The sequence below is a fragment of the Podarcis cretensis genome (genome assembly GCF_951804945.1).
Source record: "Podarcis cretensis genome assembly, chromosome: 18".
Taxonomy (NCBI): Eukaryota; Metazoa; Chordata; class Lepidosauria; order Squamata; family Lacertidae; genus Podarcis; species Podarcis cretensis.
Window position 1 is genome coordinate 2431473 of NC_137188.1, and position 27728 is coordinate 2459200.

The 27728-nt window shown below is 48.5% G+C and overlaps 2 protein-coding genes and 1 long non-coding RNA gene across 6 annotated transcripts in view; 1 reads left to right on the plus strand and 2 right to left on the minus strand.

The window, feature by feature from the left end:
* Nucleotides 1-948: 948 nt before the first annotated feature.
* On the minus strand, nt 949-17148 carry TMEM161A (transmembrane protein 161A). Its single transcript, XM_079960747.1, has 12 exons — nt 16404-17148; nt 14570-14673; nt 12645-12725; nt 12329-12426; nt 10123-10279; nt 8085-8236; nt 7118-7178; nt 5719-5862; nt 5480-5593; nt 3583-3757; nt 3049-3145; nt 949-1609 (listed from the first exon to the last, which is right to left on the minus strand). The coding sequence occupies exons 1-12, from the start codon at nt 16404-16406 to the stop codon at nt 1332-1334; spliced, it is 1464 nt and encodes a 487-aa protein (XP_079816873.1). The 5' UTR covers nt 16407-17148; the 3' UTR covers nt 949-1331.
* Nucleotides 11085-27728, plus strand: part of NCAN (neurocan) — a 250113-nt gene continuing 233469 nt past the window's right edge. The window contains exon 1 of the mRNA XM_079960438.1: nt 11085-11088. The gene's annotated coding sequence lies outside the window, so the exon portion shown is untranslated. The remainder of the gene's footprint in view (nt 11089-27728) is intronic.
* The window catches only part of LOC307207278, a 60336-nt gene continuing 56677 nt past the window's right edge, over nt 24070-27728 (minus strand). For all 4 annotated transcript variants that reach the window (XR_013834597.1, XR_013834598.1, XR_013834599.1 and 1 more), the window contains 2 exons: nt 27027-27128; nt 24070-24653 (listed from right to left, as the gene is read on the minus strand). This is a non-coding gene — a long non-coding RNA (uncharacterized lncRNA). The remainder of the gene's footprint in view (nt 24654-27026; nt 27129-27728) is intronic.

Here is a 27728-nt window from a genome sequence, read left to right on the forward strand (position 1 = left end):
CTCGGTCCCAGCGCCTGCCCACCTAGCAGTTCGAAAGCACCTCCGGGTGCAAGTAGATAAATAGGGACCGCTTACCAGCGGGAAGGTAAACGGCGTTTCCGTGTGCAGCTCTGGCTCGCCAGAGCAGCGATGTCACGCTGGCCACGTGACCCGGAAGTGTCTCCGGACAGCGCTGGCCCTCGGCCTCTTGAGTGAGATGGGCGCACAACCCCAGAGTCTGTCAAGACTGGCCCGTACGGGCAGGGGTACCTTTACCTTTACCTTAACCTAAACTCATGGGCAGCTTTCCACAATTTCAGGCAGGCCACTCCCAGGCCTACTGGGAGATGCTGGGGCCTCCTGCAACTAGGCTGGCTTCTTTTGGAACCATGAGGTCTAGAAACTTGACACAGGATTGCTTTTAAGGCCTTATGTTTTGGCAACCACAAGATCTAGAAACCGGAATATAAGAATGCAAGAATTGAATATATGTACAAACTCGCTACATGTGAACAAGTTGTATACAAATGTAGACTTGCCATGGGCAAATTTAACAATATTTGGAATTCATTCTTATAAATAACATATTAGATTTCATTCTGGTTAACTACAATACCAATTTCCCCCCTCTTTTTTGTAATGTACACAATATCTTTTTTCTATTTTGTTCTCTACATGGGTACTATTTCTTGTTTTGTCTTCTTTTGTGTCTTATCTTACTGTGTGTCCTTGTAATTTTGTACATTTTATTTTTCAGTAAAGAATTCACATTTTTATATATATATATATAAAGGAGTATAAGAAGAGTCTGCTAGATCAGGCCAGTGTCCATCTAGTCCAGCATTGTGTTCTCAGCTGCAGCCAAGCAGACAAAGGCTTTTAATCCCTTTTGCAACCATGAGATCTAGAAACTTGCTATACAGGTGCTTTTAAGCCCTTTGGGGGCCACCATAAGGTCTGGAAACTTGATACCATTTAAAAAAAAATTTTTTTAATGAAAGTTAAGATTCCCCAGCCAGCTGACTTCTCTGATCAGCAGCCTGCAACACAGTTGTAAATCTCCCCAGCACACACAAAGATCTGATAGTGCAGGATCCGGCCATGGGGCAGCCAAAATCCTCCGGCAGAAGTCCTGCCAACTCTCTGTGGACCATCAAAATTGGCAGCAGGCAGTAGAAGAGTTTTCTCAAAAGGTCTCTACCTGCATAGCGCAATAAGACCACGTTGGCGGCCCCCTGACCAGGAACTGACCAATTGCAATGGCCTGCTCTCCCGCCAGTCCCACCCCGAAGGGGTTGGGTGGTCTTCTGGTTTGTCCCGTCCAGGGAGCGCTCCCCACAGAAAGCCTGCAGTTAGGACGCAGCCAGGTGCTGGTGGAAATACAGGCCGAAGAGGGTGGCGATGACCTGGCAGGCGGACACCCACCAGGTGAAGAAAGAGAAAAGCCCCCGGTAGAAAAGTGGGGTGAAGACGGTGCTGAAAGCCCCCAGGGCCCCCGTGATCTGCTCCACTGCTGCCTGGATGTCCTCCGTCCCCCCATCGTTCGAGGGGGCGGCCTGGGGGGCACGAACCACATCCACTGCTGGTGAGGTCAGGGCGGGCTCTGGGTACAGCCCCCAGGAATAGTCACCTTTTAAAGAGAGACACAGGTGAGAAACAGGACAAGGGGCACGCAACTCCTGACCCAGCCCAGTATTCAGCCCTTTGCCGGTCGCCACAGGCGAGCAGGAACTGCGTGCAGGCGAGCAAGTGGGCCAGTGGGTCAGCACACAGCAAAGCGGGCTGTCACCTGGTGGGGCGGACCTCCCCAGCATAGGGTGGCAAAAGCGGGCACTGGGATTGGGGCATTCCACCGTCTCTCTGTCAACAGCCTGGCTGGAGGCAGAAGAATGGCGGGAGGAGCCAACTGGGGAACCCCCAAGGCTCAGAGCCTGGGGTGTGACCATGATGAGTGATCAGAGGGAGAAGAGGGAGGAGACTGAGGAGGAGGAGGTGTTGAAGGGGAAGAGGCAACAGGGCTTAGTGAGTGGAGCGAGTCGGTGGCAGAGAACCAGTCCAGAATCAGAGGCAGAAACAGAAGCAGGAGAGGAAGGAGTCAGGCTGGGGAAGAGTCATGGATGTCTCCCCCTCCTGCTGCATCAAGCTGACTCCCTGCTGGTCTCCCAGAACCAGGAGAGGCATGAAGAGTGCGGAGGAGAGGTTGGCTGCATGACGGCACCGTCTCCAATTGCTTGGGGGAAACCCTAGAGAGGAGGAGACTTAGGCAGCCGCGGGGAGACGGGGACTTTCAGTCTCAGCGACTGCTTCCTGGGGGGGAAGACCTACCAGGGATGCTCTGCTGCTAGGCCTGGTGCTTAGCCAAGTGTGCAGATCCTGTCTTACGAATAACGATTTCACTCCAACATGCCTGGTGTGATTTGCTGCCGGCTTGTTTTTGACACTCTCCTGTAGAGACGGGGAACTCCTGGGTCCCTCGAGATGTTGCTGGGATCTGGATGCCTGTCATCCTAGACCACTGGGCATGCTGGCTGCCGGGAGTTGGAGCCTAGCAACGTCTGGAGGGCCAACAAAAGTTGCCCTCCCCTGCTCAACCAGCAGCACGGCACACTGCAGGCCAGAGATTGGGGGGGGGGCTCTATTTCATCCAGCAAACACACCCCATGATCAGGGATGATGGGAGGAAAAGTTCAGCAAACACCAGCAGGACCATGGATGTACCCCCCCCCCAATTCCTGTGCTAGGTAAAGGTAAAGGGACCCCTGACCATTAGGTCCAGTTGTGGCCGACTCTGGGGATGCGGCGCTCATCTCCCTTTACTGGCCGAGGGAGTCGGCGTACAGCTTCCGGGTTGTGTGGCCAGCAGGACTAAGCCGCTTATGGCGAACAAGAGCAGCGCACGGAAACGCCCTAGGCTCTGTGGTTTAACCCACAGCGCCACCCGCATCCCTAATTCCTGTGCTAGTATTTGATAATAAATTCATGTGTCTGCGTAGAAACTAAAGTGGGGGCATTGAGCTATGGGGCAGCCCCATTCAGCTCCTTGAAGGCCTCCCCCCTGCCACCACTTACCTAGCGTTTTGAGGAGGAACGTGCAGTGCAAGGTGAGCAGGATTGGGGCCAGGTACTGCAAACTGACCACAGTCACGTAACAGTAGATTCTGGTGATCTGCAATTCAATAATAATAATAATAATAATAATAATAATAATAATAATGTAAAAAACAAATAAACTCCAAAACAGAACAAAAACACCATCTTAGCAACGTTGCCATTTGGAGGAATGGAACTTAAAAATAAACAGGACATTTAATTTTGCCCAGGATCAAGCCCCTCCAATGCTCTGTTTGGAACTTATGGCCGCTGCAGCAAAATGTCCCACCTGCCAGCCAGACGACACTCGCGTTTCCTCTTCCCTCTGCATACCTTTTTCCTTTCATGCTGTGTCTTTTTGGCTATCAGCGTAGAGGAGGGAAGAGATTGGCCTGGCTTTTAATACAGGGGTGGGGGGAACCTTCAGTAAGTCACAACTTGTCCCACAACTTGTCATGCCTACGCCTGAGCCGCGCCCGCCCCCCCCCCCCCCCCCCGGTTCTGCCTCCACACCTTCCGCTGGATCTCCAGGACGGCAATCCTCCCGGCCTCCCTCTTCATCTGCTCCACCCATCTCTCGGCGAGGTTCAGGTAGGCCTGCAGGTGGTAGCGCACGACAGCCAGGCGGAGGAGGCACAGAGCTACAACGGTCCAGAGGCGCATCGAATTATAGGAAGCGTTGGAAAGGCTGTGGGCAGAAAGAGAAACAGACACACACATACAGAGGACTGCAAAGTGTGTTGTAAAGTGCATTATGGAAATAGGACACTAGATGGCGATGGTGAGCTATGGAAAATTCAATATATTTTTCAAAACGGTTTTTTTTATAAAAGCATTTTCACAGCATTTTTATATGTGCCTAGATTCCACCAGAGAGAGACTTCTGCATCATATACATAGCTCAACTGGTAGAGCAGTCTTAATCTCAGGGTGGTGGGTTGGGTGATATATTCCTACCCTGAAGCGGGTTGGGCTAGATGACCCTCAGTGTCCCTTCCTACTCTACAATTCTATAACGGTTTCCCTTTTTCCCCTTTTCCTTTTTTGCCAAATTGTCTTTATTGATTTTAACAAATCAGCCACGTATTTAAAATCAGCATATAAAACCAGAGAATACATAATAAAAAAAAATATTTCATAATTGTATCTTAGCTATTTTAAAAATGCTGGTCTGTGACCGTGATAAATGGAAACTTTGAAGCTTTGAGCTTCCTGTTTGAAACAGGACTTATTGAGTTTATTTGGCTCATTTATGACCTTCAACTCTCCCACCATTTCTTGCCAAGGAGCTCAAGGGAATGTAAAAGGTTCCTGGTCCCAGCAGGCAAGGCTGAGCCATCCTTTCAGAGTCCACAAAGACATTTCCAGCTAGCCAGGAACATTCAAGGAGGAGGATGTTCCAAAAGAGCAGGTTAGACTATTTACGTAAAACAACGACAGCAGCAAGAATACTGTCTGCCCAATGATGGAAAGATGGAGAGGTTTCCAGTAAAGGAAGAATGGCTTTTGGAGATGGAGGGGAACCAGCAAGATTAACAGCAAAGATTAGAGACCAAAATGATGAAAATGCCTTGAGGACTGGAGACCTTTCACTATTTGATGAACTATTGGAGTAGATGAAAATGCAAGCAGGACTTGAAATATGAGCAGCAGGGCAAATTATTAGGATATGTAGGCTAAATTGAAGGTGGCCCTGTTCAGGGAAGTATTTAATGTCTGATGCTGTATTGTTTTTGATATTCGGTTGGAAGCCTCCCAGAGTGGCTAGGGAAACCCAGCCAGATGGGGGGGTATAAAAAAATTATTATTAATTAATAAATAATAATAATAATAATTATTTAAAAAATCAAATGTATTGAATAGCATAGGGGCAAAATATGCAGCATTCAAGGCTAAATATGGAAAACATGGAAGGGGAAGAAGTCAAGGGATAAAGTAACTTATGGTTTAGGTTAGAATTTGCAAACCTTTTTTTTATTACAGATAGGTAGCCGTGTTGGTCTGCCATAGTCAAAACAAAATAAAAAAATTCCTTCCAGTAGCACCTTAAAGACCAACTAAGTTAGTTCTTGGTATGAGCTTTCGTGTGCATGCACACTTCTTCAGATACACTGAAACAGAAGTCACCAGACCCTTCTATATAGTGAGAAGGTGGGGAGGGGTATTACTCAGAAGGGTGGTGGGATTGGGTGATTGGCAGATAGCTGTGATGAGCCTGTTGACGACCCTTAACGACTGCAAAAAATTTTTTTTATCTTACTGAAAAATTAATATGAGGGTTATTTTTTTTTTAAAAAAGGAGCACTCAAGGATGCTGCCAGGGAGAGATGAGCCTAGGGTGAGCTCCGGGGGCCAGAGGGAGAGCTCTGAAGGGCCGCCTCTCCCTCCTGGCGATCGCAGAAGCACTTACACTTGGACGGTCTCTTTCCCCATGGGGGCGTTGAGCAGGAGGTCCCGGGAGATGGGTTTGACCCACATCAGCACGACGGCCACGGGTGCGAGGAAGCTGGCATGGAGGAGCAGCCTGCCGTGTTGGGGGTCAAGGAGGAGAAGGGTCAGGCCCCCCACAGGCTGCCCCCTCCGCATCCCTGCCCCTTATCCCCCCACCCCCCGTCCATCGGGAAGGCCAGGGGCAAGCCGTTACGCAACTGGACCGCCGGCCGGTCTGCGGCCATCTTGAGGGCATCCAGGTGAGTCTGCGCCAGCCGCAGCCCTGGGAAGGTCAGGCAGGCGCCGAGGAACGAGCAGAGGGCCACCAGGCAGAGCTTGACGGTCAGCTTGGTCACGGGGACCCTGGGGGGAAGAGAGGGAGGCGTTTTTCGGGAAGGGCTAAGGCTGCTGGAGACGCAGCAGGAAGGGACCCCAAGAGTCATCCCTGCAAGGCAAGGCATCGCAGCTAAAGAATCCCTGACACAAAACCGGGGCCTTTTCTGCGGTGGCTCCCCAGTTGTGGAATGCTCCCTCCATGGAGCTTTGGTGGGTGCCAGAGAACCATAGAATTGTAGGAGCTGGAAGGGACCTCCGAGGGTCATCTAGTCCAACCCCCTGCAATTCAGAAATCTCAACTAAAGCATCCAGGACAGATGCCAACCTCTGTTGAAAAGCCGCCAAGGAAGGAGAGTCCTTCCTTAACAACAGCTCTTAACAACAGAAAGCTCTTCCTGATGTTTAGTCGGAATCTCCTTTCCTGTAACTTGAAGCCGTGGGTTCGAGTCCTACCCTCCAGAGCAGGAGAAAACAAGCTTGTTCCCTCTTCCATGTGACAGCCCTTGGGCTATTTGAAGATGGCTCTCATATCTCCTCTTTTCCAGGCTAAACACCCCCAGCTCCTTCAACCGTTCCTCATCAGGCTTGGTTTCCAGACCCTGGATCATCTTGGTTTCCCTCCTCTGCACATGTTCCAGCTTGTCAGCATCCTTCTTAAATTGTGGTGCTCAGAATTGGACACAGTATTCCAGGTGTGGTCTGACCAAGGCAGAAGAGAGTGGGACTTTGGCTTTCATTGATTTGTCCAGTTGAGTCAAATGAAAATTCAGCACAGGTGGAACACTCTTCCCCGCCTTTTTTGCAAACTAAAAAGTCCCAAATGCTGCAACTTTTCCTTGTAGGGAAATCACCCAGCTTATTTTGGCCAACATTTCCTAACTCTAGAACAGGGGTCAGCAAACTTTTCCAGCAGGGGGCCGGTCCACTGTCCCTCAGACCTTGTGGGGGGCCGGACTATATTTTGAAAAGAATATAACGAACGAATTCCTATGCCCCACAAATAACCCAGAGTTGCATTTTAAATAAAAGGACGCATTATACTCATGTAAAAACACGCTGATTCCCGGACCGTGTGCAGGCTGGATTAAGAAGGCGATTGGACAGAACCCGCCCCCAGGCCTTAGTTTGCCTATCCATGCTCTAGAATATCCTTTTTGACGTGAGCTGACCGAAACAGTCCTGGAGTGGCCTCATTTCAGACATCAGATCTCCACTTGAGGGCAGGAGGTGGACAAAGAGAAATAACTCCAGGCAGGGTTTAAGATTTCAGAGACACACTTACGTCCAGTCCCAGCCTTGCCCCTTCAAGAAGACCTCCAAGTTGTCCTGGACGCTATTCAGCCCTGTGGGGACAAGAGAGACGGGGGAGAATCCAGGAGAATGCTGCAGCGCGATTGCTGACAGGAGCAAGGCCTTATCAAAATGCAGTGGCAGACCTACATTTTGCCCCCCCCCCATTGAATTTTCATGGGGAGCCCAACGCAACCAGCAACAAGGTCATCTTCTTCAAGGTTCCCCCCTGCCACGACAGATCACATTAAAAAAATAATATATCAATCTCAGATTTTCATTAAAATTGCTGTACCAGATTATCTCACAAAGGCCAAGTCACTGGTATGAATAAAAATCTCCTAGGTCTTAACTTTTTTGAGTTATGGGGGGATGAAAATTAGGGAAATGCAGGCACGATGCCAGAGGTGCCAATTTGAATAAAATACTTTGGGGGGCGGTGTCTGCAGGTAAGCCCTGCATAATCAGTCACATGACGCAGTGCACACACACTATTTTAAAGGCAATGCCCATCAGCTTTGAAGGGGCCCCTCAAATATTTTATTGTGGGGGGCGAAGGGTATGTGGAATGCCCTCCATTCAGATGTCAAGGCAATAAGCAACTATCTTACTTTTAAAAGACATCTGAAGGCAGCCCTGTTTAGGGAAGTTTTTGATGTTTAATGCTGTATTGTATTTTTAATATTTGGTTGGTAGCCGCCCAGAGTGGCTGGGGAAACCCAGCCAGATAGGCAGGGTATAATAAATTATTATTATTAGTAGTAGTAGTAGTAGTAGTAGTAACCTGATTTGGTATTCTAACCCTTTCGTATCTAAAAGTAATTTTAGAATGTTAGAAAATCTTAGAAAAATGAATTTTTCCTTTCTTCCAACCATCGAGCGGTGCATACGTTTGAGGAAATAAGTAAAATTCTTTATATATAACCACTGCTTTGTGAGCTCGCCCCCAGCTCACTCACCTGCGTCGAGGCCAAATTCAAGGTAGTCTTCGCGGACGACCAGGACCAGCATGGCGACCAGGAGGAAGAAGAAAGCAAAGGCCAGGCAGACCGATCGCTCGCCCCCCTCCTTGGAGCGGAAGTAATGCGTCATCACCGTGAAAAAGATTTTGCTGAAGGGAAGGGTTGTGCTAAGGTTCACATGCCGGAAACATCACTTCTCCGGAGAAAGACAAAGGTTTCACTTCATTCTTTCATTCATTCATTCATTTGTCTCCATACATTTCCCCCCTAATTTTAATTTTTTTTTACAGACACACAATTTGAATAACTTCTCAATGAACACACATATACGTATATATACAGAGAGAGAAAGAGGCCTTCACTCACTTTGAGGTTTCTTATAATGTTAATTTTTAACACTGCATTTCCTACATTATTCCATTTATTAATTACTCCCTGGTTTTTACCTTAATCTTGTCAATGTGTGTGTACAATTTTTTTTTTATTCAGATACAGTATTCCACAAATTTTACCCGTTCCTTGATGAAATTTCTTTCTTCTTGGTTCCTTATTCTTCCATTCGTTTAGTCTGACACTTCTTCTTGGTCGGGACACAATCCTGAAATAGCTTCACCTTTGGGATTATTTCATTCCCGCTGTTCCCTTCTCGGAACTACAGTTCCCAGGGTGCTCTATCAATCCGCCCCTCTTTCCCCGCAACTAACTCAGGTCCCTAAATCCCATTGGGTCTACTCTGAGTATCACTTCGACCACCTTAATTGACTCTATACAATTAAAAGCTCTCTGGTGCCTCTTTAACAACCATGACATTCCCGTCCAATCTGGGAGCTGTAGTTTGCTCAGGGCGGTGCTGAGGGTGCTGAGAGTTGTTAGGAGACACGCAACCAACCCATTCCTCTCCCAGAGCTACAATTCCCAGAGTTCCCTGGGAAGAGGAATTCATGGTTAATCCACTGCCTGTCAACTTCCTGGCACCTCCTACAGAAATATTGGTTGTTTTGCAACCACAAGATCTATAAACTGGAAATTCAAATGCTTTAAAACTTATTTTTTTTTAAATCCTGAGGTGTAGAATCATAGAAGCAAAGAAGCATAACACTGCAAGGTGGGAAGGGGTCCCGAGGGCCATGTTGTCCAATCCCTTGCAACGCAGGAAGCTCAACTAAAGCATCCAGGACAGATGCTTTAAAACTTCTGCTTAAAAACTTCCAAGGAGGGAGAGTCCACCACTTTCCATCCCACAGCTGAACTGCTCTTAACTGTCAGAAAGTTCTTCCTGATGTTTAGTGAGAATCCCCTTTCTTGTAACTTGAAGCCATGGATTCGAGTCTTGCCCTCCAGAGCAGGAGAAAACAAGCTGGCTCCCTGTTCCATGTGACAGCCCTTGGGATCTTTGAAGATGGCTCCCATATCTCCTCTCAGTCTCCTCTTTCCCAGGCTAAACATCCCCAGCTCCCTCAACCGTTCCTCATCAGGCTTGGTTTCCAGACCCTTGACCATCTCATTCGCTCTCCTCTGCACACCTTCCAGCTTGTCAATGTCCTTCTTAAATTGTAGCACCCAGAACTGGACACAGGACTCCAGGCCTCTCTCCAGGAAACTTGGCGCATTTCTTAAACAAAAGCTCAATTTCTTACAAATCATGATGCAGACACTTATTTTTTTTATGAAAGCATGTGAAATGGGAAGCGGTCATGAGAACCTAAGAGGAGCCTACTGGATCAGGCCAGGGGCCCCTCTAGTCCAGATGCCCGAAGGGGAAGGCCCCAAGCAGGATCCAAGCCCAAGGGCAACTCTCCCCCTCCTCCCCCTCTGATGATGCCCTGCGCATCTGACTAGGCTTCCCCAGCCACTCTGGGCCCCATCTGCCCTTGAGAGCCCTCTTCTAGTTTAGAGTCGGAAGGGACCCAGCGGTCATCTAGTCCAACCCCCTTGCAATGCAGGAATCTCAAGGTGTTCTTCAATTGGCCCAATCCTCTTTTAAAGCCGTCCCAGGTTGGCGGCCGCAAACGACGTCCCTGGGGTCAAAGGATACACGGAGAAGATGACGGCCAGCAAGCACCAGAGAATCCCAATGTTGGCTTCCTTCCGGGGGTCAACCAGGCAGTAGTAGCCTTCGGTGAAGACGTAGATCCCGGTGGCGTACGCTGCAAAGTCCACGTACCACTGATATTCCAGGAAATAGCACAGCACTAAGCGGAGAGGAGACAGGAAGATGCTCTTATTGCCTCCTGAGCCTGACCAGCTGCACCCAAAAGCCTCTTCCAAAAAGAAGCAGCAAATTTCCAGGCCTTGTGGAATGGTCCAGAATGGGTAGGAAGGGACCCTGAGAGTCATCCAGCTCAACCCCCTGCAATGCAGGAAACTTTTTGCACACTGTGGGGCTCAAACCTGAGATTTAGAGTCTCACGGTTTGCCGACTGAGCTATATTCCAAATAAATGGTTGATTTGACAAGGAACTGTGGAGCCTGTCTTATCTAGAGCCATCCAGCTTAGTGTTGAATTGGACCCGGAAACTAATGGGCAGTCAGTGCAGTCGGGCCAGGATTGGTGCAATACGCTCAAACTGTCTTAACCCCAGTGCGCAACCTGGCTGCCAAATTCTGCACCACTGAAGATTTTCAGTGTATAATAATAACAATACCCCGCCCACTCTGGGTGGCTTCCAACAAATTAAAACACAATTAAGACATCAAACATCAAAAACCTCCCTATACAGTGGTACCTCTGGATATGAACGGGATCCGTTCCGGAGCCCAGTTCGCATCCAGAAGCAAACGCAACCTGTGTCTGCACGGGTCGCGATTCGCCGCTTCTGCACATGCCCGTGACATCATTTTGACCATCTGCGCATGTGTGAGTGGCAAAACTCGGAAGTATCGCATTCTGTTACTTCTGGTGGCCATGGAGCACAACCTGAAAGCGCTCAATCTGAAGCAACTTCAACCCGAGGTATGACTGTATAGGCTGTCTTCAGCTGTCTTCTAAAAGTCAGAGAGTTATTTATTACCTTGACATCTGATGGGAGGGCATTTGCACTATTTTTTGTTGGGAGCCGCCCAGAGTGGCTGGGGCAACCAGATGGGTGGGGTATCAATTATTTTTTAAACCTGTAAGCTTCCTGGCGAAGGGGGGAATTTGAACCCTGGTCTGTAGTCAGATAAAGGTAAAGGTAAAGGGACCCCTGATTGTTAAGTCCAGTCGCGGACGACTCTGGGGTTGCGGCACTCATCTCGCTTTATTGGCCGAGGGAGCCGGCGTACAGCTTCCGGGTCATGTGGCCAGCAGGACTAAGCCGCTTCTGGCGAACCAGAGCAGTGCACGGAAACGCCGTTTCCCTTCCCGCCGGAGTGGTACCTATTTATCTACTTGCACTTCGACGTGCTTTCGAACTGCTAGGTGGGCAGGAGCAGGGACTGAACAACGGGAGCTCATCCCGTCGCGGGGATTCGAACCGCCGACCTTCTGATCGGCAAGTCCTAGGCTCTGTGGTTTAACCCACAGCACCACCCGCGTCCCTTCTGCAGTCAGACAGGTGGCATATAAATATCATCATCATCATAATTAAACTGCTTAGAAACTCCTTTGGCATGTAAGCGATATACAGTGGTGCCTCGCAAGACGAAAAGAATCCGTTCCGTGAGGCTCTTCGTCTAGCGTTTTTTTCGTCTTGCGAAGCAAGCCCATTGACGGCTTAGTGGATTAGCGCTATTAGCGGTTTAGCGGCTTATCGGATAAGCGGCTTAGAAAAAGGGGGGGGGGAAAGGGGAAAAAACCCGCAGGAACTCGCAAGACATTTCGTCTTGCGAAGCAAGCCCATAGGGAAATTCGTCTTGCGAAGCACCTCCAAAACGGAAAACCCTTTCGTCTAGCGGGTTTTTCGTCTTTTGAGGCATTCGTCTTGCGGGGCACCACTGTATAAACAAGTACCTAATACTAATAATACACAAATGCCATCTACGATCCCCGTGACTCTCTGGGCAGCCCATGGCAAGCAGCAGGAAACTTGTTCAGGGAAAATTGGGCACAATGCTCTCTGCCAGCCAAAGGGACTAGAAACTTGGCTCTGCCAAACAAAAGCTAAAACAATCTCAGGAAGAAAGGCTTGGGGTGTCCCTGAGGGGACCAGGCCACCTCAGTCCTCCCTGACCCCCAAAGCTATTTGGGGAGGGGAGGATAGGCAGCCCCCCATTTCTGCCAAAGGGAGGGAGCTTGGAGGATCCAACCTCGGTGCATTTACCCAGAGCGTCCACGGCGGTGATGGGGCTGCTGTCCAAGTGAAGGTCAATATCCCGGGGGACGGAGGAAGGCTTTTCCTCAGTGACGCCATTGATCTTCCTGTCAGATAGACAGACAAAACGTCAGTCGGCTGGTGCCAGAGGGAGCTGTGTGGTCCAAAGACGGCGCCAGGAGGGCGAAGATGGATCTAAGTTGCCCCCACGCCTTTCCCGGGTGTCTCCGGGTGGAGATTCGTAGTTTCTTCTCCATCACCGGCCACCAGCTCCCTCTGCCCCCCAGACGGACAAGATGGCCGCCCTCACGTCAACTCTACTCACCGCTCCCTCTTCCCCTTTGGCCTGGGCTTCCCCGCCAGGGCGAGCAGCTCCTCTTCCGAGGGGTGTTTGAACCGGCGAAGGCTGGCGGAAGAAGAGGGGAAAGGGCTCACCAAACAGACATTGGGCTGAACGCAACTCAAGAGGAGTCCCATTGGGATGGGTGGGAAATGATATATAATAAAATGAAAAAATGTTCAAAAATACTTTTGTTAAAAAACCAGAGGCTTTTTTTACTAGGAATATTAGGAGATGAAGTGTCAAAGAAACAAAAGAAACAATTTATATATGCAGCCACAGCTGCCAGAATGTGACTTGCCCAGAAGTGGAAAGAAGAGAACGTACCAACGAAAGAAGAATGGAGGACTAAGGGGATAGACTAGGCCACAATGGCAAAACTCACCGTGGAGATCAGGCACCAAGATGAAGAAGAATTTAATCATGAATGGAAAATTTTTGTAGATTACTTTAAAGAGCACTGTAAAAATGTGGAAACACTAGCAGGATTGTTGTAGGATTTGTGAACAGAAGGTAGAATTATGATGTGAAAAATAATTATAAGAATTATAAGCAAGGAAAATAAAAGGAGAAAAAATGGAAAACAGGAGTGGGGTGTGGGGGGGAAGTCAATCAATGCAAATTTGGATTTGATATGTAAGCACATGAAAATTGTTGTTATAAGAAAAATTGAAAATAAAATACTTTTTTTAAAAAATGGGCAAGGGCTGGCTCCATTAATTTCATTGGTTCTTGCTCCTGAGGAAAACATAGGCCACATTTGTGCCCTACATTAATCATCATCATCATCATCATCATCATCATCATCATCATTTCTACCCCACCCATCTGGCTAGGTTTCCTCAGCCACTCTAGGAGGCTTCCAGCAAAATATAAAAAATAATACGTCAAATGTTTAAAACTTCCCAATACAGGGTTAATAATAATAACAATAATAATTGTATTATTTATAATAATTTTATTTATAATAAAAACTTAAATCACTTTTGATGCCACTTTAAACAGCCATGGCTTCCTGGGGAACTGTAGTTCAAAGGCACTGGGTGTTGTGAGGAGGTCCCCACTTTTCCACCCTGAGAACTACAATTCCCGGACCAGTTTAGCAGCTCATCCCCTTCCCAGGGAGCTCTGCGAATGCTAGTGCTGAGAGGGGAAAGACTCCAGGGAGCTGTAGTTTGTTTGGGGTGCTGGGCACTGCAAAGAGGCCCCCTAGTCTCCTTTGCAGAACTACAGTTCCCAGAGCTCCCTGGGAGAAAGGATTGATCGTTAAAACTGTAGTGGAAAGTGGGGTTCCCTCTCAGCACTCTTCACAAACTACAGCTTTCAACCTGTCCTCTCTGTATGCCAATAAAGGTTGATCGATCAATCAATCGAAGCTACAGCTCCCAGGATTCATTGCGGGGGGGGGGGGCTGCCGCCACCACAGTTGTCCAAAGTGATATCGTGCCGCTTTAAAGGCAGGGCACGGATGTGAGCCTACAATTCCCAGAGTTCCTTGGGAAGAAGGATGGATCGCTAACGATATTGGGAACTGTAGCTTCACAAGGGGAAACACACCCTAACAAATTACAGCTCCCAGAATTATTTGGAAGCCCTGGCGGTTTTAAAGCAGGACCAGAGCTTTTTAAAGGTCTGGCACGAACGCGGCCACAGCCTAACCGAGCCAGCAAATCTGGTACGAACGCCAAATAAACAGGGAATAAATTCAATGGCGTTTTTCTGCAGGTGGAATTGCAGACGGACGGATAAATTTGGAGGTGGGTGGGTCCAGAGGCCGAATGTGGGAGCCCCCAAGTCTCTTTTGCTTCCATCCACGGTCAAAAAATAATAAGCAAATTTTGACCTCTTGCTACACTCCGGAGGAGCCTCCTTGCCATCCCCAGCCCTGCGAAAAAGGGAATTTCTGGTACCTTCCGTTGCAGAGGATCCACCGGGCGAAGGACCAGTGAGGGGCCATCTTCTGCATGATGCTGGCCACCAGCAGGGAGACCACGAGCTGCACCCCCATCACCGCCTGTAGGGCAGAAGCAGAGGAAGAGCCTTGGTCAAGTCCAATGTTTTATTCTTGCCAAAGTTGTATTTATCATCATCATCATCATCATCCCCTCCAACGTTTCTCCAATGAAAATAGGGACGTCCCATTCAATGATGATGATAAGTCAGATAGCTTAGTTTTGTAATGTGAATATAAGGAGCTGATTTACATATAATAAGGTGAATTGTAAAAAGAAGATAGAAGGTAAAAAAGAGGTTATGGAAATTTAGTAAAGATGTTTGGAAGTCAGAAAGAGGGAGGGAAGGAGGTCGATGCTCAGTTGAGCAATGTTTTAGGCTATAGATTTATGTAACAAAATGTGATTATGATAAATATGGAAAACTCAATAAAAATTATTATTAAAAAAAGAAGAAGATGATGATAAGTCGGATAGCTTAGTTGGTTAGCGCATGGGCACTGAAGCCATCCAGAGACGCTGTGGAAACCCAGGCAGATGGGGTGGGGGGGGTAACAAATAACATCATCATCATTTATTTATTTATTTATTTTATTATTATTATTATTATTACAGTTTATTATTATTATTATTATTATTATTATTATTATTATCATTTCCTTCAACATTTCTCCGACAAAAAGAGCAACATGCTGAGGAAAAGTGGGACGTCCCAGGATCAAATCAGAAACTGGAATGGCTCCTGCAAATTTGAGACTGTACCTGTAAAATAGGGGCCACCAAGGTTGCAGCTTCGCTCCCCACAAGGGACAGCTGCCTATTCTTGCACTGCTGGGGGTTGGACTGGATGACCCTCAGGGTCCCTTCCAACTCTTACGATTCTAGTCCATCCCTTTGTTGGAAGGATAGCTCAGTTGGCAGAGCACGAGGCTCTTAATCTCAGGGTCATGGGTTCAAGCCCTGTCCTGGGCAGGAAGATTCCTGGGTTGGACTGGATGACCCTCAGGGTCCCTTCCAACTCTACAGTTCTACCCCTCTGGGCTGATCCAGCAGGGATCCTGCGTTCCGTTCTAGAAGCAGGTAGTGAATTTCTCATCCCACTTTTCAGATCCACCTCGACGTTCGCCCCCCACCCCAAATCCTACACTTCGCACCTCTCTGCAGCTGTACCAAAAACGTAGAACCCGTGTAAGGTTAGTGCAGAGATATTGACTCCCTTTCTATTTTAAGGGCAGGAAGTGGAGCTGGCGGCCAGCTGTGTGGCCTGGACACGGGATTCAAATTTCAAGGAAGGAGATTCCCACTTAACATTGGGGGAAACTTTCTGACAGTGGACCGGTCTTCCTCAGGAGATGGAGGACTCTCCTTCCTTGGGAGTTTGCAAGCAGAGGTTGGCTGGCCCTCCATCCTGGCTGCTTGAGCTGACATTCCTGCATTGTGGGGGGGGGGTTGGAATGGATGACCTTTGGGGGTCCCTTCCAGCTCTACAGCTCTATGACCCCGGAAGGCGGTGATCTCATCTCTCCTTCCTTGGAGGCTCTTCAACTGCGGTCGGATGACCACCTGCCAGGGGTTCTGCAGCTGCTCTTCGTGCCTTGCGCGGGGTTGGGCTAGATGTCCTTTGGGGGTCCCCTTCCAACTCGACCCTTCTGTGGTCCTGGGACCTTGGCAAGCATGCAAACCTTCTCTCTCATGCAGAAAGCAAACCCACCTGCCCCGCAGCCCAGCTCCAGTCCCCTAAGTCCATGAACACCCAATAATGCATTCTTGCATATTTTTCTTTTAAACTTACCATTTTCTTTTAGGATCCCGAGCAAAAAACAGCCCCAAATTAAGAGACAGGCAAGGCAGGTAAGTTTCCCTGCACTTCTGATCCTGCAGACCAAAGAAGGAGTGCGACCCTCCCAGCCAATCACAAGCGGCACTTCCCGGGATTGCCAGCCAGCCAGCCAATGACAAAGCGAAATAAAAATAAAAACGTTTGAAGGTAGGCGGGGATTTTTGCCATCCCCCACCTGTTTCCGGTTTTCAGGCGCCTGCCAAGCGCGTTGCATTTCGGGGCTTGTAGTTTCCTTTCCCAGACGAGGTTCTCTAAGATGGAACGGAGAGAGAATCTTTTTTTGCACGTTTTCCTCTGCAAAAAAAATTCACAAGGTTTTCCCTTCCCTGTAAATCTCACGCGCCCTTTTGCAGCCAGTGTGGATGTCCTTAAAAGAGGGCTGCACAAATCCGCGGGGTTTTTCACAAATTCAGGGGCTACTGGGCAGGAGGGCTGTGTTCTCCTTCCCCCGGTTGTTGGCATCCGTCTGTCACCTCCGGAGGTGAAGTCAAACCCTGCACCAACTGCGGCTGCAGAGGCCCGAAACCCCTGCATTGCGCGGGGTCAGACTAGATGACACTTGGGGTCCCTTCCGACTCCACACTGCTATGATTCTGTCAGCTTGTAACTGCTGCCTCCGGCGTTGTTTTTTGCTGCGTCAGCAGCACCCAAGTGACCTCCCCTGGGGAGCAAGACTGGGCCGTGGGTCTGGGGGTCCTGGGCTGGCCAGGCGACAAGACCCCCCCCCTCAGCCTCACTGATGGGGGATCCAAAGGAAAGCAGAGCAAGACGGTGGGCACCAGCTGGGCTGCAGGAGTTGCCGGGAGGAGGCGTACAAGGCACCATCCAACCGCCTTAGGGACTCCACTCTGGTCTGAGTAGGGTTCACTCCTGAGCCTTTTCTTCCCCCAAGGATAACCCGCAAGGCAGCAGAGGTTAAGGATCTTATCTTTCCTCCTCCTAGACAGGCTCTCTTCCCCCATTTGCCCCCCACTTCCCTCTACAGAAACTGCCTTCTTGATCACTGTTGGGCTAATTGATCACTCAATAATAATAATAATAATAATAATAATAATGTATTTATATCCCACCCATCTGGCTGGGTTTCCCAGCCACTCTGGGCGGCTTCCAACAGAATATTAAAATACAATAATCTATTAAACATTAAAAGCTTCCCTAAAGAGGGCTGCCTTCAGATGTCTTCTAAAAGTCATCCCTTCAATCCACCGGAGCCTGTCTCTGCACACAGGGGGAGTCCCTAACTCACCAAGCGTTCAAGGCTCCCCTCACCTGGTTCAGCCCGCCAGTCAAAGCCATTCCCAAGACTGTGGCCGCTGTCACCGGCTGACAGCTTCGAGGAGCCACAGGTGAGAGCTGGGCGGAGGTGGGGAGCAAAGGGGGACCCTAGAAGGAGCAGGATATGGTCCCAAAAGCAACTTCCCTGAACTTGGAGGTGAGAGAACTGAATCCTAAGCGCCAGACACCAGAGGGTAGCAGTGCTTCTGAATCCCATGTGCTGGAAACCACAAGAGGGGAGAGGGCCCTGGTGTTGGGGTTCTGATTGGCTGGCAGAGATGCAGGGTTGCCATGGATACGCCTCTGGGCGATGAGAGGTCCTTCTGGTCCTTGTCCACTGGGTGGTGCTTCAGAATTTCTTTTGGAGTGAAGTTTACAGATGGCAGTAGAGCTGCTGCTTTGCATGCAGAAGGGCTAAGCAATGACCTGAGTTTCCTATGTTCCCAGGAAAACAGCTTTCCTCCCCTTTTTTAAACAAGTACTTTGCTGGTGACTCACTGTCACACAAAATCACCGCTATGCAAAAGACTGATGGATTCAAAGTGATGCTCTATATGTGTTCTTGTCCACTTAACATCACAGGGGCGAATAACGGTTTGTCCAAACGGGTTTACCCTGTGTCCCCCCACCCCACCCAGTCCCCCCAAGAAACGCAGATTTTGATTCCGTGTGGGCTGAGGATGGTGTGAAAGGACAATCCCTATGTCTTTATTCCTGTGACGAATGTAATGGAGGTAGAGTGAATCATAGACTTGCAGAGTTGGAAGGGACCCCCAGGGGTCATCCAGTCCAACCCCCTGAAATGCAGGAATCTCAGCTAAAGCATCCAGGGCAGTTGGCCCCCCAACCTCCAAGGAAGAAAAGACTCGAAGCAAAACTATTCAACATCCACCTACTTCTTTTTTCATTTTCACTTTATTTCTTTAACAACATTTATATATCATTTATTCACGGAAGCCTGTAAGCTTTTTGTATTCTGCAGCTCTGCTCAGGTCCTGCTAGCTGACTTCTCACTGAGGCCTCTTCTTGTCTTTCAGGCTCTGTTAATGTTATCATGTTAAACATTTTGCCTTGGGCCCGTTGGCGTTCAACGTCTTCATAAGGTACTTGGACCAGGGAATTGAGGAGGCTTGCATCAAATTTGCAGACGACACCAAACTGGGAGGGGAGGCCAAGGTGAGCCCCTCCATCTTAGGCTTATGTTGTGTATATACTCAAATAAGATCGTATATCCTAACTGCAAGGAAACCAAACTCTGAGTAAGCACTGGGACCCCCTGGAATCTCTCACCATTCAGAGATTGGGCCATGTGCAACACTGGTGTCAGAAGTGGGATTGTGTTTCCTGGGGTAGGAAGTAGGAGCTCTTCCACCCTATGCTCAGGTTGCACAGATGTGTAAATAAACCCGAAAGCCACTGTGTCTCTCCTGACCTCTATTCGAACTCTGGCCCCCTCCGTAGTCTCTTGCAGGTTGGGGTGACTTGTAGCTGCATTTCCCCCTCCACAGCTGTTAGCTGAAGGGGGACCCCCTTCTCCACTGTGGGTCTGGGTTAGGTCTTCGCTCTGGCGTCCCAAAGGAGGCCTAGCGTCTTTGTCCGGGGTCTCTCAGACATTCCTCCAGTCGGGTGTGTGTGTGTGTGTTGTGTTGTGTGTGGCGACAGCAAGGAGACCAGCCTGTCCCAGATCTCCGTCGAGGGTTTCGCGGTCTGAGGAGCAGCTGGCCACGAATCCCTCCCCACCCAGAGTGGTGGCGCAGAGCATAGTGCGGCCCTGCGCACGTCTGCGGGCAGGAGGTGCTTAGCATCACAATGCCAGAGGGCCTGTGAACTCCTTGCTCTCCAGACCTCTCCGCCTGAGAGCCCTGATGAATGGGGGCCGTGGGGGTTTAGCATAACAAACCGGCACATGTCCTTGTCGGCCCCCTCACACAAACACACCCACCCTTGGCCTTTCCCCGAGAAGAGGGTCCCTTCTTCGTACAGGAATCTGGGACAGTGTGTGATATGGGCACGGGTTTTCATTTATTGGGGGAGTGGGCATTTTCCATCTCTCTTTCATATCCAGATTAAATGCCATCTAGCTGGTATTTGGAAAGCTTCCAAAGCAATAGAGAGAAAGAAATAGGAAAGAGTTCTGTTAGAAAAAACTTTAGTGAAAGAATGGCAAATTAGAAAACATAACCAGAAGCCTTTTAATTCTTTTCCTCTCATGGTTCCTGCCTTTTCTTTTCTCTGCCTCAGTTTCCCTCTTGGTTTCTGCCCTTCCTTCCCAGACCCTCCCGGTGTCCCTATTTTCCAGGGACAGTCCTGGATTTACAGAAGCCGTCCTGGTTTCTGATTTGATCCTGGAACGTTCCACTTTTTCTTAGGACGTCCCTATTTTCATCGGAGAAATGTTGGAGGGTATGATTAGTTATGTGACCCCAGAGCTAAGGCGACCAGGAACTAGACAACTGTTAGAAGACACCTGAAGGTAGCCCTGCATTGGGAAGTTTTTTTTAATGTATAATGTTCCATTATGTTTTTATATATGTTGGAAGCAGCCCAGAGTGGCTGGGGCAACCCAGTCAGAGGAGCGGGGTATAAAGAATAATAAAATTCTTCTTCTTCTTCTTCTTCTTCTTCTTCTTCTTCTTCTTCTTCTTCTAGAATGGGATGTCCCTTTTTCATTGGAGAAATGTTGGAGGGTGTTCCTTCCTTCCTTCCTCCCTTCCCTCCCTCCCTCATTCCTTCCCTTCCTTCCTTCGCCCCCATTTTCCTCTGGGCTTCTTCCTGCCGTCTGCCTCAATTTCCTTTTGGAATCTCATTTCTTCCTTTCCTCCCTTTCCCTTTTCGTGCACTCCCATTGCCACCCCCCTTCCCCACCCTACAATGTCCCATCGGCCCCCACAAGGCAAGGCCTTACACATTTGGAAAGGTCTGTCAGCAGCTCTTTGCCATTCGACCTAGATGGAGCCTCCCTAGCCCAAGACAGTCTACCACATTGTATCCTGGCTGCTGGGGCAAGAAATAAGAAACAAGGGCCGTTTCCTTGTTGACTCCCCAGAGGCAGGACCTGAAGCAATGGAGTCAAGTCACAAGAAAGGAGCACCCAGACTGAACTTTAGGAAGAGTTTTGAGTTGTTTGGTCATGGAATGGATTCCCTTGGGAGGTGATGGACTCTCTTTCCTCAGAGGTCGGGTGGCCACCTGCCAGGGATGCTCTAGTTGGTCTAGATGAGCCTTGGGGGTCCCTCGCAACTCTAGGACCCTACGATGCCTGTGTTTCTAGGGGATGGTGGAAGAGGGAGCCAGGAGGACAGTGGCGTTGGGGAGAGGTTACAACTTTTTCTTTTTTGCCTGGCTGGGCAGACACAAAAGGACCCCATCCCTGGGCTTAATCCGCCGTTAACTCTGTCCACAGACCACCCAGCAAATGAGCAGCCAGCCACAGGAGATCCCTCCGGTGGGGAACTTACAAGCGACTTAAGGATTTAGCCGGACTTCGCCACAGATCTGCCCGCCCTCGCCGGAGCTGTCAGGTCGGGAGATTAGCTCTTGTTTCCAGCTTGCCGGAGGAGACGTGCCAGAAGCCGCTGCTCTCCTCCGAGTTTTGCCACCTGAGCGCCAGAAAAACCTGCTGGACCACAGCATCGTAGAGTTGGAAGGGACCCTGAGGGTCATCCAGCCCAACCCCCTGCAGTGCAGGGATCTCAGCTAAAGCATCCAGCACAGATGTACACCCAACCCCTGCTAAAAAACCTCCAGGGAAGGAGAGTCCCCCACCTCGTGAGGGACTGTCCCACTGTCAAACAACCCATGGCCCATCGAGTCCAGCAACCTCTTCTCTCAGCGTGCACCCCAATGGGAAGTTTGCAAGCAGAACCTGAGTCCAAAATCATTTCTCCCTGCTTGAAATTGACAGCGCCTGGTATTCAGAGGCAGAGCATGGCTGAGTAGCCTTCGATAGCCTTATCCTGCTCCCTCGCCCTCGAATTTGTCCAAACTCATTTTAAAGCCACCCGAGTTAGTGGCCATCGCTACCTCTTGTGGCAGGGAGTTCCGCCGTTCTAACTCTGCACATATGTTCGTACCATGTCCTACACTGAAAAGTTTCTGGCAGAAGGTAATAAAGGCAATCAACAGGAATGTACGGAACAATCTTAAATTTGCAGAGGAAAATATCCTTTTGAATTATATACCAAAGACATGGAATCTAACAAAGGGACAGTATCAATGAACTCTCCATGCCCTTACGACAGCAAAAAGACTGATATTGATGAACTGGAAAAATTAAAATGCAGCTGCCTGTAATGATTGGATTGATGATTTGTACACATGATTCGCTACACATGAACATGTTGTGTAGAAATGTAGACTTGCCATGGTTAAATTCAGCAATATTTGGAATCAATTTTTATAAACTCCATATTACGTTAAGGTCTGGTTAATTACAATAGCAAGTGTGGTGGAGTCTCCTTCTTTGGAGGTCTTTAAGCAGAGGCTTGACAACCATATGTCAGGAGTGCTCTGATGGTGTTTCCTGCTTGGCAGGGGGTTGGACTTGATGGCCCTTGTGGTCTCTTCCAACTCTATGATTCTATGATTCTATGATTCTAAGCCCCTCCCCCTTTTGTAATGTACACATTTTTGTTATTGTTATGTTTTGTTTTGTACATGGATATTATTTCATGTTTCATTTTTTATGTCGTTTTTGTGCCTTCTTTCTCGTGTCTGCGCACTTGTACTTTTGGACTTTTTATTTTTCAACAAATAAATAGACACACACACTCACACATGCACACACTGAGCTGCACAAAGAATTCCTTCCTTTCGCCTGTCCTGATGCTGCCAGTGTAATTCCTGTTACAAAAGCCAGGCTCATGGCACGTGAGGAAAGAAGGCAGAGGAGGGAGGAGGAAAAAGCCAAATTTATTAGGGCAATTCCATCCCCGTGTGGTAAGTCAGCCATGGTGGGCTTGCTCAGCTCCTGCCCAAAGTCCAGTCCTGACGGCACCGCAAAGAATGGTTTGGCTTGAACAACAAAACGCTAGTTTTGGCAGACTCCTGTTGACAGTATCTGTGAAGACGCCAATGCAAAGCACCCCCCCCCCTCCAATTCCTGGGTTTCAGTTTCCAGAAAGCTGAATATTTCAGAAGATTGAATTGAATAGTTGGGAGATTTAGGGTGGACAAAGACCCTCTGTTCAAGTGAACCATCTAAGGCACAAGTCATCCAAACTGTCCTAAGGCACTGATTGGCTAGAGTCAATCTCTGTCTTTGCCAATTGTTTCCCAAATGCTAGTGCATCTTTTGTGAGATAAGGTTCAGGATGTCTGCAAATCACGCACAAGCACCTATTGGCTAGCAGTTGGGAAGCTACCAACCACAGAATTGTAGAGTTGACAGGGACCCCGAGGGTCAACTAGTCCAACCCCCTGCAAGGCAGGAATCTCCGCTAAAGCATCCAGGACACACAGCCATCCCATCTCTGCTTGAAAACCTCCAAAGAAGGAGGGTCCACCACCTCCCAAGGGAGCCCATCCCACTTTCAAACAGCTCTTCTCGTCATAAAGTTCTTCCTGATGTTTAGTCGGAATCTCCCTTCTTGTAACTTGAAGCCATGGGTTCGAGTCCTGCCCTCCAGAGCAGGAGAAAACAAGCTTGTTCTCTCTTCCATTGATGTTGGGAAAGATGGAGGGCACAAGGAGAAGGGGACGACAGAGGACGAGATGGTGGGACAGTGTTCTCAATGCTACAAACATGAGTCTGACCAAACTGCGGGAGGCAGTGGAAGACAGGAGTGCCTGGTGTGCTCTGGTCCAGGGGGTCACGAAAAGTCAGACACGACTAAACGACTAAACAACAACAACTCTCTTCCATGGGACAGCCCCTCAGATATTTGAAGAGGGCTCTCCTATCTCCTCTCAGTCTCCTCTTTTCCAGGCTCGGTTTCCAGACCACTCCTCTCCAAATTTCCAGTGTTCTCTGCTGCTATTGAAATGTCCTTGAATTTGGTGTGGAATGCAAAGGACGATGGTGAGTGTTATTTAATGTGCATTCCGAATGCAAGAGGGTTGAAACGAGGCCAAAGCCTGTCAAGGCAAAGGAATGCGCACGGCAAAGAGTTCGCTCTTTATTGTCAAAGATAAGGCAGTCTCTTCCACAACTCCAGATCCCTTCGCACACCAATCTCAGCAGCCAGGTCCACACTCTGTGGAGCAGTTGCAGCAACTGGGGACCACCCTCTCCGCCAGCTTATCTACCTTCCTCCGACAGCTGGAGACTGCGCATGCGTGGAAGCTGCTTCTGCTCTTCCCTTTTCAGTCCCCGCCTGGTTCCGGGAGACGATGTTACAGGAGCTTTTGTTGAAGATTCTATTGTTTATTAGTGTGTGTTGTTAATTGTTTTTATTATGTTTTATTTTTATTTTTACTATATTTTAATTCAGGATAGCTCAGCTGGTTAATGCATTGTGTGAATAATACGCAGCTTGCAGGTTGAATATTCCTACCTTGCAGGGGGTTGGACTAGATAACCATCAGGGTCCCTTCCTACTCTCTATGATTCTATGATTATTTTTATTATGTGTTTTGCAGGGCATTTTTTCAGCCGGAACTCAGGTGAGATCCGCACCCATTGCTTCGCCCAATCTTGGCCCTGGTCCTGCCAATCGCTAACATGTGGTCCCCCAAAAATTCCCTCCAAAGGGATGCTTCCCGTGGGCAGGAAAAGTCACCCCACGCCTGCCGCAATGCAAGCTGGGATGTCCGCTTCCGATGGGGACGGCGATGGCGAAGACCTCTTCGATTCCTTACTCCCATCTCCAGCTAAAATTTGAGAACCAATTTCTGTGAGAAACACAAGTCTGGAAAGGACACGCCGTCCAGCCAAATATTGGAGAGAGCTTTGCAGTCGAGAGTCGCTGGCTATTTTGCTCTCGTCACCTGCGTTTGAGGAAGAGAGAGGGATTAGTGACAGAGTGGTGGGCTTCCTTGTGTCCTTTGCTAGCCTCAGATTGGCAAGGCTCCCCTTCCATAGCATGCCACTGTCCTGCGTTTTCCACAGGACAACCCATCCCCACACCCCGAATGAAGAATGAGACAATTCCCAGCTTTGCATCTTCCTGTTAAAGGGGCTTCCTGAGGCTGCTGCTTCCCACGCCTCTCCAAATCTTGGTGAAGGCTTGGAGGAGATCTTGGGGAGATCATCTCATCCAGTGGGTCCCAAAGTGAGCAGGATCACCCCCTGGGGCAGTTTCCCCCAAAGTGGGTGATACAGCCCCCTGGGGAGCCCTGGAACGATCCGGGGAGGGGCGGTTTGAGCCTTGGGTGCAATTGGGGGTGTTGAATAAAAATAAGGAGGCAGTGGAGGCAATAGAGAAGAGGAAAAAATTGGGGAAAAGTGTTCCTGCATGACCAATGACCCAATCCCTCTCACTACCAAGTGAATAGAAAGAGAATCTGGCCAATTGAGGCTGACATAAAAACCCTCAAATAAGTAATATAAATATGTAAGTTTCACCACCACTCCTCCTCTCCCCCCTCTTCTTCCCCGGCCTTATACTGTACTCTCCACTAATGTCTCATAACAAGTGTAAGTGATCTGTAGAAAAGACTTTTCAACCTGAAAATAAAAGGATGTCACATAAGAGGAGGGAGAAAGGTTGTTTTCTGCTGCTCCAGAGAAGCGGACACGGAGCAATGGCTCCAAACTACAAGAAAGAAGATTCCACCTAAACATTAGGAAGAACTTCCTGACAGTAAGAGCTGTTGGACAGTGGAATTTGCTGCCAAGGAGTGTGGTGGAGTCTCCTTCTTTGGAGGTCTTTAAGCAGAGGCTTGACAACCATATGTCAGGAGTGCTCTGATGGTGTTTCCTGCTTGGCAGGGGGTTGGACTCGATGGCCCTTGTGGTCTCTTCCAACTCTAGGATTCTATGATTCTATGAAAAAAGAGACAAGGCACGTGCTTTTGTAAACCAAGAACGTCTTTAATAAAAATGTTTAAAAACAAAACAAAAAATTCGTACATGTTTCACCTGTTGTTAATGATGCTGCAGCAACCTCAAGGTTCTTGTTTACAACATCTTTCTTTACTGTGTTGTAGAAATATAGATGCATACAAGAATGCAAATTTGTCCCTGCATCTTTCTGTTTGTCCGCTTGGAGAAGACAGATTTCGGGGGGGGGGGGGGACCTGAGTATTTTTTTCCTGAAAAGGAGTGGTAGGCCATTATTTCAGTGAGTGGTATTTTCAAGCAACCAATATAAGATATGGGGTTGTTTTCCGCCGAGTTGTAATCACTACTCGAACTGCCAAGATCAGGACGGTTCTTTTGACAGTATATCTTGGCATCATCAGAGACATTCAGCGACACTGATATGTCTTCAATTTTAATTCGGGGGGGATTAGGTTTTTTTCTCTGGGGAGGGGGTCAGGAAGTAAGTTAAGGCCTGCTTCAAAATATCACCACCACCCCACCTTGTGTCAGTGTAAGAGTTTCTGAGCAAATAGCATCGACCCGCAGTTTCAGGTGCAAAAGCGCAGATCTCATCTCCCCACCTCGACCCCCAATTGAGAGTGTTGCCCCCCCCCCGCCCACGTTTGCTAATGACACATTTTATGCCTAGCTCAGAACCTTTGGGCTGGTGACGGAAAACGACTCTCCCTCTTAATTTAGTGATGGGAAATTGTCACTTAAGAAGTGTGCTTTTCGCCCGTCGCAGGTGCCTGGGAGGTCAGTAAGGCTAAAAGGAGCGTTTCTTGAGTGTGCAGAAACTGCTTGGCTGGCAGAATATTTGGGTGGGTGGGTGGGTGGGTGGGGGGTTTGCCTTCGCCAAAAGGCTCGCGCAAGGGGTTGGGGTGAGCGTGGGAGGGGAGGCAGAGGACGGAGGGAGAGACGGGGACATTTGGGTGCCAGTGGCAGAAAAATCTCGCGGGTCTCCAACCCTCACTTCTAGTCATCTGGAGCAACAAGGAAGAATTCTGGGAACTGTAGTTAAGGTTGACAAGAAACCCTTATTTCCCGCCCCATAAGCTACAGTTCCCAGAGGTCCCATGAAGAGGCATAGATTGTTAAACTGTTCTGGAAATTGTAGCTCTGGGAACATAAGGGTCCCTTAGCAACACTCAGCATCCTTAACAAACTACAGGGGGTTGGACTAAATGTCCTTTGGGATCCCTTCCAACTCAACAGCTCTATGATTCTTTGATTCTACATCTCCCATCATTTGGGGGGGGGGATGGTGGGGAAGACACTACTGTCCAAAGTGGTATCATTGCACTCTAAATGTGATTGTGGATTCCAGGCCCCCTCACCTATTAGCAGGGAAGGCTCAGAGGACACGCAGCAACCCAGGAACGAGAACTATTCTCTCTCTTAAGCACCAGCAGGAAGCAACCGACTCAGAACAGCGCCACCTAGTGACAAAACAAGAGAATGACATTATCCACATGCCCTACATTGAATTATATACCCCCAGCATTTACTTAATTTACTTCAGAAGTAATAAATTAACAACGCGTTTATTAACAGCTGACAGAACAGTAGTAGCCAGATCTCAGAAAACCTTGCAATAAATTTATATCGATCACTGGTATAATATCATCTGGCAAACAGCCATAATGAAAAAGCTGTCACAAAATTGGAGGTGGCAAAGGGCGAGAAGCAGCAAGGCACTTTTTGCACTGCATGGTGCGGTTTTATTAAATGCACAAATGGAGCAAGACAAGGATGAGAAATACGTGCAACATTTATTGCAATAGATAAGAAGATGCTGCTCATTAGCTCAAGCTGATTACTCTGTTTTATACGTCAATTTATTGAAGAACTCCTTATCCTGGTTTACTGTTATCTTATTATTATGTACTGTAAAATAATATGCTGAATAATAATGTTCCCCAACCACTCTGGGTGGCTTCAAGCACATATAGAAACATAATAAAAACAGTCTTTTTACACCCTTAGTGACCCATTTTCTGTTATGTCATGTTTTATTATTTATCTGTGTACAATATTGT